At 27.6% G+C, this 16,702-nt stretch overlaps 1 protein-coding gene across 45 annotated transcripts in view; it reads right to left on the reverse strand.

The window, feature by feature from the left end:
• The window catches only part of LOC145291553 (phosphatidylinositol-binding clathrin assembly protein LAP-like), a 343,700-nt gene that overhangs the window by 162,994 nt on the left and 164,004 nt on the right, over positions 1-16,702 (reverse strand). For all 45 annotated transcript variants that reach the window (XM_080137599.1, XM_080137598.1, XM_080137615.1 and 42 more), the window contains one exon: positions 13,787-13,837. In XM_080137599.1, the coding sequence (XP_079993725.1) occupies positions 13,787-13,837 (51 nt within the window). The remainder of the gene's footprint in view (positions 1-13,786; positions 13,838-16,702) is intronic.

Genomic DNA, 16,702 nt, shown 5'->3' on the forward strand with positions numbered 1-16,702 from the left:
ATAACTTAACATCTTTTTAATCTTAATATACATTAATACATTTTAACATTAATCATAACTTAACATCTTTTTAATCTTAATATACATTAATACATTTTAACATTAATCATAACTTAACATCTTTTTAATCTTAATATACATTAATACATTTTAACATTAATCATAACTTAACATCTTTTTAATCTTAATATACATTAATACATTTTAACATTAATCATAACTTAACATATTTTTAATCTTAATATACATTAATACATTTTAACATTAATCATAACTTAACATCTTTTTAATCTTAATATACATTAATACATTTTAACATTAATCATAACTTAACATCTTTTTAATCTTAATATACATTAATACATTTTAACATTAATCATAACTTAACATCTTTTTAATCTTAATATACATTAATACATTTTAACATTAATCATAACTTAACATCTTTTGAATCTTAATATACATTAATACATTTTAACATTAATCATAACTTAACATCTTTTGAATCTTAATATACATTAATACATTTTAACATTAATCATAACTTAACATCTTTTGAATCTTAATATACATTAATACATTTTAACATTAATCATAACTTAACATCTTTTGAATCTTAATATACATTAATACATTTTAACATTAATCATAACTTAACATCTTTTGAATCTTAATATACATTAATACATGTTAACATTAATCATAACTTAACATCTTTTGAATCTTAATATACATTAATACATTTTAACATTAATCATAACTTAACATCTTTTGAATCTTAATATACATTAATACATTTTAACATTAATCATAACTTAACATCTTTTGAATCTTAATATACATTAATACATTTTAACATTAATCATAACTTAACATCTTTTTAATCTTAATATACATTAATACATTTTAACATTAATCATAACTTAACATCTTTTTAATCTTAATATACATTAATACATTTTAACATTAATCATAACTTAACATCTTTTGAATCTTAATATACATTAATACATTTTAACATTAATCATAACTTAACATCTTTTGAATCTTAATATACATTAATACATTTTAACATTAATCATAACTTAACATCTTTTGAATCTTAATATACATTAATACATTTTAACATTAATCATAACTTAACATCTTTTGAATCTTAATATACATTAATACATTTTAACAGTAATCATAACTTAACATCTTTAGAATCTTAATATACATTAATACATTTTAACATTAATCATAACTTAACATCTTTTGAATCTTAATATACATTAATACATTTTAACATTAATCATAACTTAACATCTTTTGAATCTTAATATACATTAATACATTTTAACATTAATCATAACTTAACATCTTTTTAATCTTAATATACATTAATACATTTTAACATTAATCATAACTTAACATCTTTTTAATCTTAATATACATTAATACATTTTAACATTAATCATAACTTAACATCTTTTTAATCTTAATATACATTAATACATTTTAACATTAATCATAACTTAACATCTTTTGAATCTTAATATACATTAATACATTTTAACATTAATCATAACTTAACATCTTTTGAATCTTAATATACATTAATACATTTTAACATTAATCATAACTTAACATCTTTTGAATCTTAATATACATTAATACATTTTAACATTAATCATAACTTAACATCTTTAGAATCTTAATATACATTAATATATTTTAACATTAATCATAACTTAACATCTTTTGAATCTTAATATACATTAATACATTTTAACATTAATCATAACTTAACATCTTTTGAATCTTAATATACATTAATACATTTTAACATTAATCATAACTTAACATCTTTTGAATCTTAATATACATTAATACATTTTAACATTAATCATAACTTAACATCTTTTGAATCTTAATATACATTAATACATTTTAACATTAATCATAACTTAACATCTTTTTAATCTTAATATACATTAATACATTTTAACATTAATCATAACTTAACATCTTTTTAATCTTAATATACATTAATACATTTTAACATTAATCATAACTTAACATCTTTTTAATCTTAATATACATTAATACATTTTAACATTAATCATAACTTAACATCTTTTTAATCTTAATATACATTAATACATTTTAACATTAATCATAACTTAACATCTTTTGAATCTTAATATACATTAATACATTTTAACAGTAATCATAACTTAACATCTTTAGAATCTTAATATACATTAATACATTTTAACAGTAATCATAACTTAACATCTTTTGAATCTTAATATACATTAATACATTTTAACATTAATCATAACTTAACATCTTTTGAATCTTAATATACATTAATACATTTTAACATTAATCATAACTTAACATCTTTTGAATCTTAATATACATTAATACATTTTAACATTAATCATAACTTAACATCTTTTGAATCTTAATATACATTAATACATTTTAACAGTAATCATAACTTAACATCTTTAGAATCTTAATATACATTAATACATTTTAACATTAATCATAACTTAACATCTTTTGAATCTTAATATACATTAATACATTTTAACATTAATCATAACTTAACATCTTTTGAATCTTAATATACATTAATACATTTAAACATTAATCATAACTTAACATCTTTTGAATCTTAATATACATTAATACATTTTAACATTAATCATAACTTAACATCTTTAGAATCTTAATATACATTAATACATTTAAACATTAATCATAACTTAACATCTTTTGAATCTTAATATACATTAATACATTTTAACATTAATCATAACTTAACATCTTTTGAATCTTAATATACATTAATACATTTTAACATTAATCATAACTTAACATCTTTTTAATCTTAATATACATTAATACATTTTAACATTAATCATAACTTAACATCTTTTGAATCTTAATATACATTAATACATTTTAACATTAATCATAACTTAACATCTTTTGAATCTTAATATACATTAATATATTTTAACATTAATCATAACTTAACATCTTTTGAATCTTAATATACATTAATACATTTTAACATTAATCATAACTTAACATCTTTTGAATCTTAATATACATTAATATATTTTAACATTAATCATAACTTAACATCTTTTTAATCTTAATATACATTAATACATTTTAACATTAATCATAACTTAACATCTTTTGAATCTTAATATACATTAATACATTTTAACATTAATCATAACTTAACATCTTTTGAATCTTAATATACATTAATATATTTTAACATTAATCATAACTTAACATCTTTTTAATCTTAATATACATTAATACATTTTAACATTAATCATAACTTAACATCTTTTGAATCTTAATATACATTAATATATTTTAACATTAATCATAACTTAACATCTTTTGAATCTTAATATACATTAATATATTTTAACATTAATCATAACTTAACATCTTTTGAATCTTAATATACATTAATACATTTTAAGTTGTTGTGACCCAACAGGTCACGTGTACATCTAGTACATTTTACAATAAATAATTTAATAAGTTTGACTTTTGTTGATAACAATGTTTTTACAAAGATAATTCTAAACATTTTTACTTATATGAAACAACATAACTGGTCATGAACAATCACAGGTTTCGTCCAAATAGATCAAACTTTATCTAATATCTGATTGTCAATGCAAAAATAAACTTAAATTCTTTCAAAAGGAATGTTATCTCCTTTGGATAAAATAATCATAGTCCTAGGAATGAGCATTAATTCTTGAAATTCTGATGTCATCATTTTTGGCAGCAATCAAATCATCATAGAGTAGCTATCACAAACAAGTCTAAAGTTTAATGTGCAAAAATGAGTAAACAGTGAAATTGCAACCAATTTCAAGTTATGATAATTTATTTTGATTATTTTGATATAATTTAAATTTAAACAAAATTTTATCTTTTTCTTTTTATATATATGTGTGTGCGTGTGTGTGTGTGTGTGTGTGTGTGTGTGTGTGTGTGTGTGCAATTCTTTCTACTGTGTTTCATTTTTTCCCAGATGACAAGTATTTTCAGTGAGGAAGGCTATATTTTTTAAATTTTTTACAACTTGATGCATAAAATATTGTGCATCTCTATGCATATAAAAGCAATCACATCTGAAAGAAAACGGCCCACCAATATGGTAGTCTTAATAGAGTATTTCAAGTTGTCTTTCATAAAAACTCCAAATTAAAAAGTTTAATGAATTAAACTTTTGTCATATTACATAATTGTGTTACCATATATTCAGAGATTTTTTTAAAAATTGATTTTTAATATTAAAAGAAAACGTAGTTTCATATGTATGATACTATGACTCATCAAGAAGATTAACTCTTAAACAGAACCTCAAAAAGTCTATTGGCCATGCTCCAACCTCCATCACATTGCCGCAGTTTTGCAATACTGTGCCTATTTTACAAATAATTTAAAGGAAAGTGCTTTGATGAATTCATAACACTTGTATTCTCTCAACCCCGACAAGCAGCAAAATTCCATTCCTTCAGCTCCCTACATGCCGGAAAGTCTTCTACTCTAATAGTTACTTCCTTTGAACTGCTAGACTTTGGAATTCCTTCACAGTTTCCTGCTTCCCTGGCTGTACTAATCTGCAGAAATTTAAATGTAATGTGAACAGACATCTTACTACTGAACTCCCCACATTCCTTTGTTAGACAATCCCAAATAGTAGCCTTGCATTCCAAGTGGATCAAAAAGAATAAAAAAAAGTTTTTAAAATGAATCTCATGAACAGTCAAAGTTACACTTCAGTGGAATTTTTGTAGTTAAAAAATTTTTTTTTTTACAAAAGATAATGGGATTTTGCTAATTTGATAACTACTGGTTTTCATTTACCGCATTTGTAAGAATTTTTCATTTATTTCAAACCTGCATTTTTATTTAAACACTAAAAGTTGGCTTCTGCATCAATAGCATTCATGATGACAAGTTTTTGATTTCTAAACAATTTGAACAGTCATAATTCGATGGACAACAAAAATAAATTTAATATCATTGCTTATGTTTTGAAAAGATCTATGTGGCCAAACTAAAAGTTTTTCAATATAATGAAAATAAAATTTTGGTTTGGAATCCCTACATAAAGTTCTTCAACAATCTACATGATGCCATAAAAATGGAGGACCTATGTTCCTCATACACAAGATCTTTTTCTTTTTTAAGTTTCTGCCGATATTCACTATATTCTTCAAATGTTCCAAGGATGATTAAAGTCCATCTAGTGGTATGAATCTCAAATCATGAAAAACTGAATGATTCCAATTAAATATGGTTCAGAACAAACCAAGAAGATGACAATTTAGATGAAATTGTTTCAACTATTCATTCTTTTCCAATCCACTTCCTGTTTGCTCATTTTATTTCATTGGTCAATCGTTGCAATTTCATGGAAGCTTACCAGATATTGAGTGAGCTGTCCTCAGTCAAAACTATCCCAGATTTGAGCCATGAATGAAAAAGAGGAATAAAGGCATACAGAATATAATTAAACATATTGCCAATAAGATGATAGGATAACAAAAAAAGCTAATATACTTTGATTGCAACCAGAGATTTATTCTCTGGTATAAAATTGGCGTAAAGGCAGCACCATCTTGAATTCATGTATCCAATTTCTGTGCTATTTAATACTTTTTCTATAAAAGACATTTGTGAAAATACAAAAATCATTCTTATTTTGTTTTTAATGTTTTGCCATCAAATTTAAACTATCTCCGATTTTAATTTCAGAAATACGGTCATCTTAAGTTGACTGCAACGTTATGTTTCAGTAAAGAAGATAATCACACTACCTTGCATCTAATCTGGACAAAGCTTGTTTGTAAGAACTGAGAACTAAAAAATAAAAAAAATAAAAAATTATCCACCCAAAACAAGTTATATTGCCTCTGAAGCATACTGAACTATAGGGAAAATTGAGTGGGGATTTGTGCAGTAAGATGTTTGTTCACGTTACATAAAAATTTCTGTCTTGAAACGGTCATAGAAACAAGGAGCAGAAGGAGAGTTTTAAAGACAAGCAGCTAGAGGAAAAAACCCATTAAAGTAGAAATACTCAGGCATCTAGGAATCACTAGAGTGAAAGGATCAGATTTTTCTGCTAGTTAAGTGGGCCAGAGGTATTTATGTTGAGGGGATGGGAACAAATGCAGTAAGTTCAGAGAACACCCCATAAAAATACTTGTAAAACAATTTTACATCCCTATTTTTGAGGTGATGTGACAGGGACTTTAGGTGGGTAGAACTTATTAAGTAAAAAAAAAAAAAAAATGTTTTTTGCACTCTACCCAAGAGAAAGAGGCTAATGGTTGGTGGACGAGTCCAGATATAGCAGCAATACTCCATGCATAGCGAATGGTTTCTTTATAGAAACATAGAATATTATCAGGTGTAAGAAGCTTTCTAACCCGAGAGAAGGAGTTTACCTTCTTTGTAGCAAACCTGGGATCGATGTACTTATTGCAAACCCATACAAAAAAAAACATTTCAACATCTGAAGGTCAATCATAACTAGATTTTGTACCGCCACCCCTTAAAGGTTTTGTGCTATTTCCAATTACAGAACGTGTCACATTGTAAACATTACTATCAGTCTATTTAAATTTTAAAAAAAATAAAATCTACTTAAGTTTTGTAAATAAACAATGAGGGATGATGATTACTGAAGAGATTGTTCTACCACAAGATGGTTAATTCTTATAATAAAAAGAATTGTTAAACAGCTTGATATAAAATTACAATAAGAAAAATTCCAAGAATTCCCAGAAAGGCAATAACTGTTGCAGTTATATAACCTCATGAATTTACCAGAAAACTGAAGTGCCTCTTGTTCTAATAAAATATCTAAAAATAGAATATGCATTACATTTGTCTGTTTAACAAATATAAATGACACACCAGCATAGCATTTTGACCTTTTGTGGTATTGTTAGATTGCAATTTTAACAATGTTGAATTATAAAATTCTGGTTTACATATCAAAAATAACCTCATCATTAGTAAAAATAGCAAAAAACGATCTTCATAGCATGAAAACCAATTGCTTCCATTATCCACTCGACTAGCAAAATTTCACCCCTCCACCTTAGAGATACTGGAATGCTTGCCTCTGGTATTTTCCCTCCCTGCTCCATTTTCCTGACAATACTAGCATGCAGAAATTTAAGTGTAATGTGAATAAATATCTTCTTATCCAACTCCCCACCCATGTTGCCTGCATTACAAATCTGGTCCCTATCACAGTATCTCCTAACATTTTAGTGGCAATGTGTTTTTCTTTGGGTGGTGTGAACAAAAATATTAATAAAACAAAGATTCCCAATGAGCATAACATTTTTGCATAAAAATATGATGCAATATTGGAGAATTGTGACATAATTTCAGTTAAAAACACTAAAACCTCATTACAGTAAAATTCTATGGTTTGCCAGAACTGGTACATTAATCTAATATATAAAATAAAGTCAATCTCTTTCTAGGATTTCGTCATTGGTAGCTTTTTTTTTTTTTCCTTTTTTTTAAAACAAAATATTTGATTGTTTGTCAATTCTTGTAATGGATCATTGCAACATGGTAACAATGAAATGTAATCATTAATTCCTCTTTAAAACTACTTTGACCAGATCAGAACTATTTTCATATCAAGTGCATCTTAAAAAAGGTACATAACTCTGTATTCATCAATACAGAGTTACTTCCTTTTGTTCAATACAATAAAAAAATAACAACCCTAACCCTGCTTGTAAAATCATTACCCAGCAATGCAGAGTAGATACAGCCAGTTTACTATAATCACTTTTAGTTTTATGGAATGTGTTGGATAATCTATTTGAATATCAAAATCCCTAAAGAGTTTATGCAATTCATTCATCAAAAACAATCTGGTCTCTGTGCGTGCGTACACAAGTATATTTCCCTGCGGACTGTTGGAATGCTAATTTTCTTCCCTATCAGTTTGAATGTTTAACATATTTGTATAGGTAAACGATGAATGTGTCCTTAAACATCCAGCTTTTTATTCATCGGCTGTTATTAACAGAAGGAATAGTCATCCATCTGGATCAAGATTATTATTGGATTCCACAAGTCCAAAAACAAAACTTATTTACATGATCTTATAAAATCAAATTAGTTTTTCCCTATTTCTTCGACAAGAATAGCTATATTAACAAAAGACATAAAAAAAATCTGTTTCATCTGTGCCACATATTAGTTCAGCTCTTCACAAATTTTTCCTTTTAAATCAATTAAAATCATGAAGTTACTGTAGAATGAAAATATGTCACAAACTCCGACATAGATTTTCAAGATAATTCCCAATAACCAAATATCTTCTGAAACTACAGTCACCAGAGTACTTGGATAAGTATGTTTCAGTTTGATAAATACAAGAAAATGGAGAATTTACCTCTATTTAAAATGTACCTCCCCACTAACCCCCACGTACATTAATGAATTTAAAATACTGTACAACATACTCATTTTTGCATAACAAAACCACATTTTATCACAATTTTTTTTTGATTACTCAAATCTGAGTTACACTTCTATTTTCTACTGAACTGGTTTTCATCATAAGATCTGATGACAAAATTTATCTTTTTCAACAATATTCTTCATGCTTATATAAGTTGTATTTAAATTACAATTCACATTCAAATGAAGTAACACTATAATAAATATTGATATTATCGATTCTTCTTTTGGTATCATGAGCAACTCAGTGTGATATTTGGAGAAATTTTTTCATGAAAAAATACCAAATTATTATTGATACAACAAAAAAGTAATCAAGATATGAAAAAAATGAAAAATAGTAACAAAGATGTGGATTAAATTGTAGTTTCTTTATATGAAGGATTTTTTTTTTTTTTTGCCTTTTTTTCACTTGTTACTTGCTTGACAGCTAGAAATCAAAACATTCCAACCTGTAATCAAGTTTATTTCCAGTTAGTAATTTTAAAAAGCTGAAACTCACTCTAAGAGTTAGTCACACATAGTTTTCAAACAATTTCAGTCAATTAATATTGCTATTTCTCTAGAATACCAATGCATACCAATGTCCTGCTGTAAGATCTATTGGTGTTGTCTCATTGGTTTTTGCTTCTACATCTTGTTCAACCTGGGAAAAATCTTTGTGATTTATCCATTTGCAGCAGGTTATATAGTAGGTAGGTTGGTTGGTTGGTTTTGTTTTACGGCATATCAACCTTTTTCAGGTTATTTAATGCCGAATCCAAAGATTTTGAAGAAAATTTTTTTAATGGAATATATTTGTTGTTTTCAAGTTGGTTCCTATTTAACCCATAGCTGGGACCCTAACAGGTACTACCACTCCGGGTCAGAGTGGACCTGGGAGCAATGGCAATTAAAGGGTGGCTCCACATTCCCGCAAGCTGGGGCCTCACCATTTGATATAGTTTAAGGTCATATCAAGGACCTAGTAGGTAGGAGTCAAGCTGTGGAAACCTACTGCTAAATATTCATTGGAATATTTTTTTGCAGTTCAATAATATTCAGCATTGTTACTCTGATGCTGCTGTCTTGAACTATAAAGTTGACATTGTTCAGAACAGCTTTATGCGTTTGAACTTTTCATATCTTTTCAATGTAGCTGCAACACCATCTATTGATCCTTTACCATAGTTGGTGGCTCTGAAGTTCCATTTGAGGTTAGCTTATTCATTGAAGTCATTATATATGAATTTTTAAATTGACTTGCAGGACCATATGTCCATATTTTGACACAAGTATTACCACCAAGAATTCTGTCTATGAAAAGTACAATTGTTGACTTGTTATGAGTATCACAATTCTATGCAAGTTTCATCTAAAAATGAGCTGACGTGTAAAGAGTAACATATGAAAAAGTCTGGAAACTTATTGAAGGCACCTCATATTTTGATAATTTTTGTTTAATGTCGACTTATATCGTTCTATGATGATTCCACATGTTTATTTGTAGAACCAGAATTCTTAACTCCTTACAAATCTAATGAGGGAGTGTTTCTCTTTTCTACACACCATTTATCAAAGACACATTGCTAGTCTCTTTCTATTATTCCCAATGAAAGTGCTCGACTGAGCTTCAATTTCTGGTTACTGTTTGTAAAACAGTCATAGCAAGAACTCATTTTTTTACTACAATTGCAAAGAACTTGCCTTTCTTCCTCCATGTGACTAGTTTAAGGCAGAATGGACAAAGCGTCTTTGGAAGAGTGTCTCGTTTTTGGAACAGATTACCATGGGGTTGTTTCCTTGCAGACTACAATATGGTTGCCTTTAAATCCAATGTCAACAAATAGATAAATCAACCCATAAGTAATCAAACATTTCATACCATTGATCAATTTTAATACTCCTATAGTGTTCCTCATCTTTTGGCTGACAATTACAATTACATTAACCTTCATCCTCAAATGTATCTTTGCTTGATCAGTGATGACCCCTCAATAAAATAAAAAAACAAACTATTGATTTTTTTTAAATTTTTACTTGAATATAATCATTATTTTGGGAAATTGATTTAATTTATAAATTTTCCATCATTATTCAAATAACATTTGAATACAGTTTCTAATTTTGTTGCCTTTATTTGATATTATTAATTAGAGAACCAGTTGAAGCTACAATTAGTCTTATATATAAATTACATCCTTATAATTACAACTTAATTCTATTGATAGGAGCATTATATGCGACTGTTATAGTGTAACTGAACTATAATGACTTGCAAAGTTCCCAGTGAATGATTGTTCCTAACCAACCATTTCTATTCTTGTACTCCCATGTTTCAATTTGCTAGATCCACTTCTAAATCTGCTTGTTTATTTTCAACTTGTTTACAAGATCATCATCATTCCAAAGTAAATTCAGAGATGGATTCCAACACTCATTACCTCAAGCACAGCTGAACATGACCCAATGATCAAAATGGTTAACACGTTAAATAAGCAAAATTTATAAGAGATATTAATTTCTAACATAGAATTAAATGTTGTATGGTTATGTTAGGTTTGTTTTTCCATAATTCATGAAGTCTCAAATTGTGTAATAATACAGCACTCAAAAGACATGACTCCTAAGTTCAATTCCTCTTTTACCCAATTTTCAGTATGACCATAAAAGCAACATTGTCCAGATTCATTCTGTGACATGCAAGCAGTATTCTTGAAATTTTGATCTGTTTTATTGTATGTTTTAGACAACATCTTTACATATATTGGTACGGTTTTTTTCCATGCCCACATATTAAGACGGTCGATATGTGTACATATTTTGGTGTTCTACCATTGAACATAAATCTTATGTTCACTTTTGTTTGTGTGTTTAAAAAAAAAAAAAATTTTATATATATATATATATATATATATATATATATATATATATATATATATATATATATATATATATAGGGTGTTTTTTTAAGGTGGTGAACTATAAATTAAAATAAATTGCAGAAAAATATTTTTATTATATGTGATTTATTCCAAAGATTAACAAGACATAATTTAAATCAATCTTGGATGCATGACTCCATAGCTCACATGTCTATGGCATAATCTAGAGGTCCAATTTTTACAAATTCTGCGCATTCAATTAGGCAGATAAGAATGCATCGAATATTGTCTTCCAAGTGGTCTATTGTGTCTGGTTCATCGATGTTGACATGCCACTTTACGTATCCCCAAAGAAAATAATCTAATGAGATTAAATCGCATGAACAAGGTGACCAATTGACAGTTGTCCATTTTTTGAAATTATTTACTCATCAAATGTTTTGCTCAGCAAACTGATTGTATCATTTGCAATTTGGAATGCTGCTCAGGTGTCAGTCTTTTCATGATGAATTGCGAAACCAAGCTGAGCCGATAATTGCCAAATCTCAATTAAAGAAAGTAGAGATGTCACTTTAGAGTTTGCCACCTCTATATAAAAAAAGTACATAAAAACACACACACACTCGTGTGTGTGTGTGTGTGTGTGTGTGTGTGTGTGTGTGTGTGTGTGTTAGATATGTCTATGTATTTGTATTCACAGAATCCATTCCTAAACTATTTAACTGATCATTATGAATTTGGAGGTAAAGGATCCAAATGTCAGCTATATTTAATCTTAGTCTTGTGCAAAGAGGTTCACATATTTGCGATTTTTGAGAAATGGGTATTAGACATCTATATATATAAAAGGCAAATGCATGCGCATTTTTTGTAGGTCTTGAAAAGTTTTTTTTTTTTCCGACGATCGGAGGGGGGGGTACTATCACTTAGAACTGTTTATATAGCCCCTAGATCATAATATCTAGGATTTGGGAACGTGGGTCGCCTCTAGATTTATTTACATTGATTTTTACAAAATTATTGCTATTTCAGCCCGTCGTTCAGCTTGTTTGTATAAAACCGAAACTAATTCAAAATTAAGAATTGTTCCCGGCACCAGGGAACATCCAGAAGCAATCAGCTTTGATCAATGTGGGGCCAAACTCCTTGTATCAGACAATTGCTATTCAATCTGGACAATGGGGAGAAAACCAGCCAAAGTTGGATAAACAACCCCAAAAGCTGTCCCGCAGCAAAAGTTAACTCCGATACTTCTATTTGACTTCATTAATGAGGTCTAATAGAAATAGCAGAGTTAACTTTTATTGCAGGCACGTCTCAATTCTGTTTTTAATACTTAAATAAATAAATTCAAACACGTCTTTGTTGGCCGAGCAGGTAACATGTCAGGTTTTTGCACACTTTATCTGAAGGTTGTGAGTTCGAACCGTGGTATGAGATGGGTTTTTTTTTTTTTTTTCGATTTTTAAAGGTTTAATATTGAAACAGGGTTATTAAAGCCATTTTTCACATTCTATGTCCCCCCCCCCCGATTTTTTAAATAAGTTTTAACGTTCGTTTTTCTGGGGCGTTTTTTTTTTCATCACATTCGCGGTTTCTTTCTTTTTTTTTTTTTTCCGATTTTAAGAAATTTTAACATTGTTCATTTGCCTTATGTTTTTTTTTTTTTTTTTTTTCGATTTTCTGAAGTTTTAAAATTTTTTAAAATAATATTTAAACAGGGTGATTACTTAGCTTATTCTTTTGTTTTGATTTACAACCCCCCACCTGCCCGATCATACACACCTCTAGACACCCGGGCAACGCCGGGTACCCCCGCTAGTCAATTAATAAATATTCCCCAAACTTCAATTTCTTTGGAATATTTTAAAGAGTTTTTTTATGGTGGCATAATATGAGCACTTCAAATTTGCAAATTCCAATATATCAGATTTGTATTGAATTTGATTTATTAGAAACCAATTAAGCAAGATTCTCTGAATTTCAATTTGTTCTTAAAACTCCTTAACTTTTAAATCTTACATATTTTCTAGAATCAAAATGATTTTTAGTAGAAATATCTCTCGATGTTAATCTTCCTAATAGAACATAAAATTGGTGCAAAGCTATTCTGCTCAAGGAATGGATTTTACCTGTCCTGAGACCGGTATTCTTTCAATCGATAAGAATAAAAGATTATGAAAAGAGTGTTATTTCCAAAAGCAACATGCAAACAAAAAGGCTGAAAGCTTTTAAGTTTCAAAATGTCATGCAAAGGGATAGGGAAGGTCAAAGTGCATCTTGTGGGTAATGACATCTATGTCATCTATGATGAATGTACTAAGATAAGCAGTATTTTCTTTTGTTTTTGATGAGGTTTTCCTTAGACTAATGATTACCTTGTTTCATGGCATGAAAGTCTGGGGAGCCTGGAATGGGTTGTTGTGGAGCTGAAATAGAGAGATCAGATTATTTAAAATAAAGAATAAGGAAAAGAACAAAGGGAAAAACATTCACTTTTTTTCTCTCTCTGAATAAAACACATGAAAACTTTTCACTAAAGAGAAAATTTATATATTTTGTTGAATTTTAAAGAAATCTTTACTATATTTGCAGTGTTTGTTCAGGGATCCAATTGACAATAAGTTCGAAATCAAGATGAAACAACTTTGTAAGTCAAATAGGATTTTGGTTTTTATATTTAGATTAGGAACAACAGGAGGGGGGGGATCCATATATTTGTGCCAAACATACGTAAACACGAAAGAGATCGTTTTATTTCATGACTTCAAAATTTTTTATTTAGAGATGAGGATTGATTACTCATATTTGAATTCCACTCATCTTGAGTTTTATTCTCACGTTTTCATTGATGTAACTTCTGACTTTGTTCAGATCTTCTTGAAGGCTCAATTCTCAGTACGAGTGACACTCAAAATACAATTGCGAATTACTTGGTCATGGATGACATAATGAGAGCATACTACCCCGTAGATTAAATAAAGGATTTCGTTTGAAATCCTGTACAGATTCTCAAGTACAGCAAAAAGATTGGAGTTCAACCAGATACACCTGAAGAAGGTCTGAGGTTACATTGACGGAAACATTATGAAACTAGTACTCAAGATAATAACGCTAGTCCGAACAATCCAAATAATGAGAATTCTCATCTTAGTTGTATTTTCATAAGATTTTGGACTACTGTAATCTGATATTCAAGTGCATGTTTTTAAACTCTAATCATTGTGTTAAACTTGGGAATCTACACAAAATTTATTTAGTCAACAGGAACAGATTACTCTTGTTTAGCCAACCAACTTCTAATTAATTGTACTTAACTTTCTTTTTTTTTTCTGAATCTTAAAAATAATTAATAAAAAAAAATCCAGTATTAACAAAATAAACGTGCATAAAAATATTATCTTGTTACCAAGTAAATAAATTGACAAACTTTTTTAAAAAATGGTCCAAAACAACCAAAACGTAAAAATCAAACAAAATCACACATTACGAATAGTCAAATTCTACACTAAAAACATTTTCATAAAAAAGAAACATTGTAAAAATTGACTAATTCTGGAAAAAAGAAAAAAACAAAAAAACTATTTGATCTGGAATGATCTTATAAGGGTTGAAAGATTGTTAAACACTAAAAAATTAATAAACATTGTAAAAATTTCACTGAATGTACTATTTGGCTGTTACATTCAATTTCATTTCAATTCTAACTTTACACCTCTCGGTAATGGTGTTTAAAAAGACAATTTATTAAAAATAAACCGGTTTTTATGAGTATTTTGTATCCAGCATTTATTTAACATTCATATTTAGAAAAAAAAATTGAAAGAAAATATCTTTTTGTTTTCGAATTGTTAGTACGAGCCAACATCAAGACATTAGATTTTTTCTAACTAGTCCGCTATTCTTCACTTTCACTTCTTCCATCAATTTATATTCTTCCTGCTTTCTCTTCTTTGACAAAAAAAAAAAGAAAGTATCCTCTGCATCAATATAAGTATGGAAATTCATTTTTTTTTTATATCAAGTACAAGAGAATCCCAGTCTCAACAAATATGAGCAGATTAAAGTAATATATTCAAAATTGATTGGAATCAAATATGGAAAAAAAATTTGTTTAACATATTAGATATGGGTTGCATGTTGGTCATGATAGCATAAAATGATTTTCTCCATCAAACCATCATTTACAATGGTTTTGATGTGCCATTGCTTGAAGTAATCTTTGACCTAACCATTCGAATTTTATTTTTGCATGTTTGTTTCTCGCTTACTCTCAATTGGGATGTGTGTACATTTTTTTACCCAACTAGAACTTTGTTAAAAACATGTACTGCTGTAGGCAGTTGCAATGCAGAGTTGAATTTACATCAACAGTAGCAGACTTGTCAAAGAGCACACTACAAATCTATCAAATTATTTGAGAAAAAAACAAACTGACTATAGAAAAATAAAAAAAAGTTTGTAATTAAAAAATAAAAATAACATTTCTTGTGTTGAATCATTTCAACTGTGTTTTTAGGAGGTAGAGCCACATGAACTAGCTCATCACTAAAAACAATTCATGGTAATATTTTGTTGAAGGTATCTCAGACATTTTAATTACAGAGAATATAAATATGCATCAGATTTGGAAATAGGTAAAAGTTTTGTTTATTTTTTAAACTTTTAAAAAACCAAAAAGAAAAATATGAAGAAATTGAAAAAAGAATTTAGAGAGAAACCTGTTTATAAATCTAATTTTTCCAGTAATCTGATGAGTAGGTGCAGCCTAGATTCCAAGTCATTTGATTATATATATGTATGTATGTATACATACATATATATAATTATAAAACTGTGGACCTTGCTTGCATCTCATCTTCCATGATCAGGCAATTCATTCTTTTAAAAAAGGGATAACAGATGAATTTTTATATATATATATATATATATATATATATATATATATATATATATATATATATAGTAGTAAATTATAAAATATATATGGCCATTAAGCTGCACAGAATATTCCGCATTTCATCCATGCTAGGATTCATCAGGCTATATATATATATATATATATATATATATATATATATATATGCATATGGGCATGGCTCAGAGACTAAGGAACGAGGGTGGAGAGCTGTACATTTTGGTTTTGATTCCAGCTGATAATACCTAAGTTATATATATATATATATATATATATATATATATATATATATATATATATATATACACACACACAATTAGTTTTGACCTCACTACTATATATTAGGTTTGATATAACATTGGCAAAAAAAAAAAAA

The sequence above is a fragment of the Euprymna scolopes genome, chromosome 12 (assembly GCF_053919585.1).
Source record: "Euprymna scolopes isolate OS-2025 chromosome 12, ASM5391958v1, whole genome shotgun sequence".
NCBI lineage: Eukaryota > Metazoa > Mollusca > Cephalopoda > Sepiida > Sepiolidae > Euprymna > Euprymna scolopes.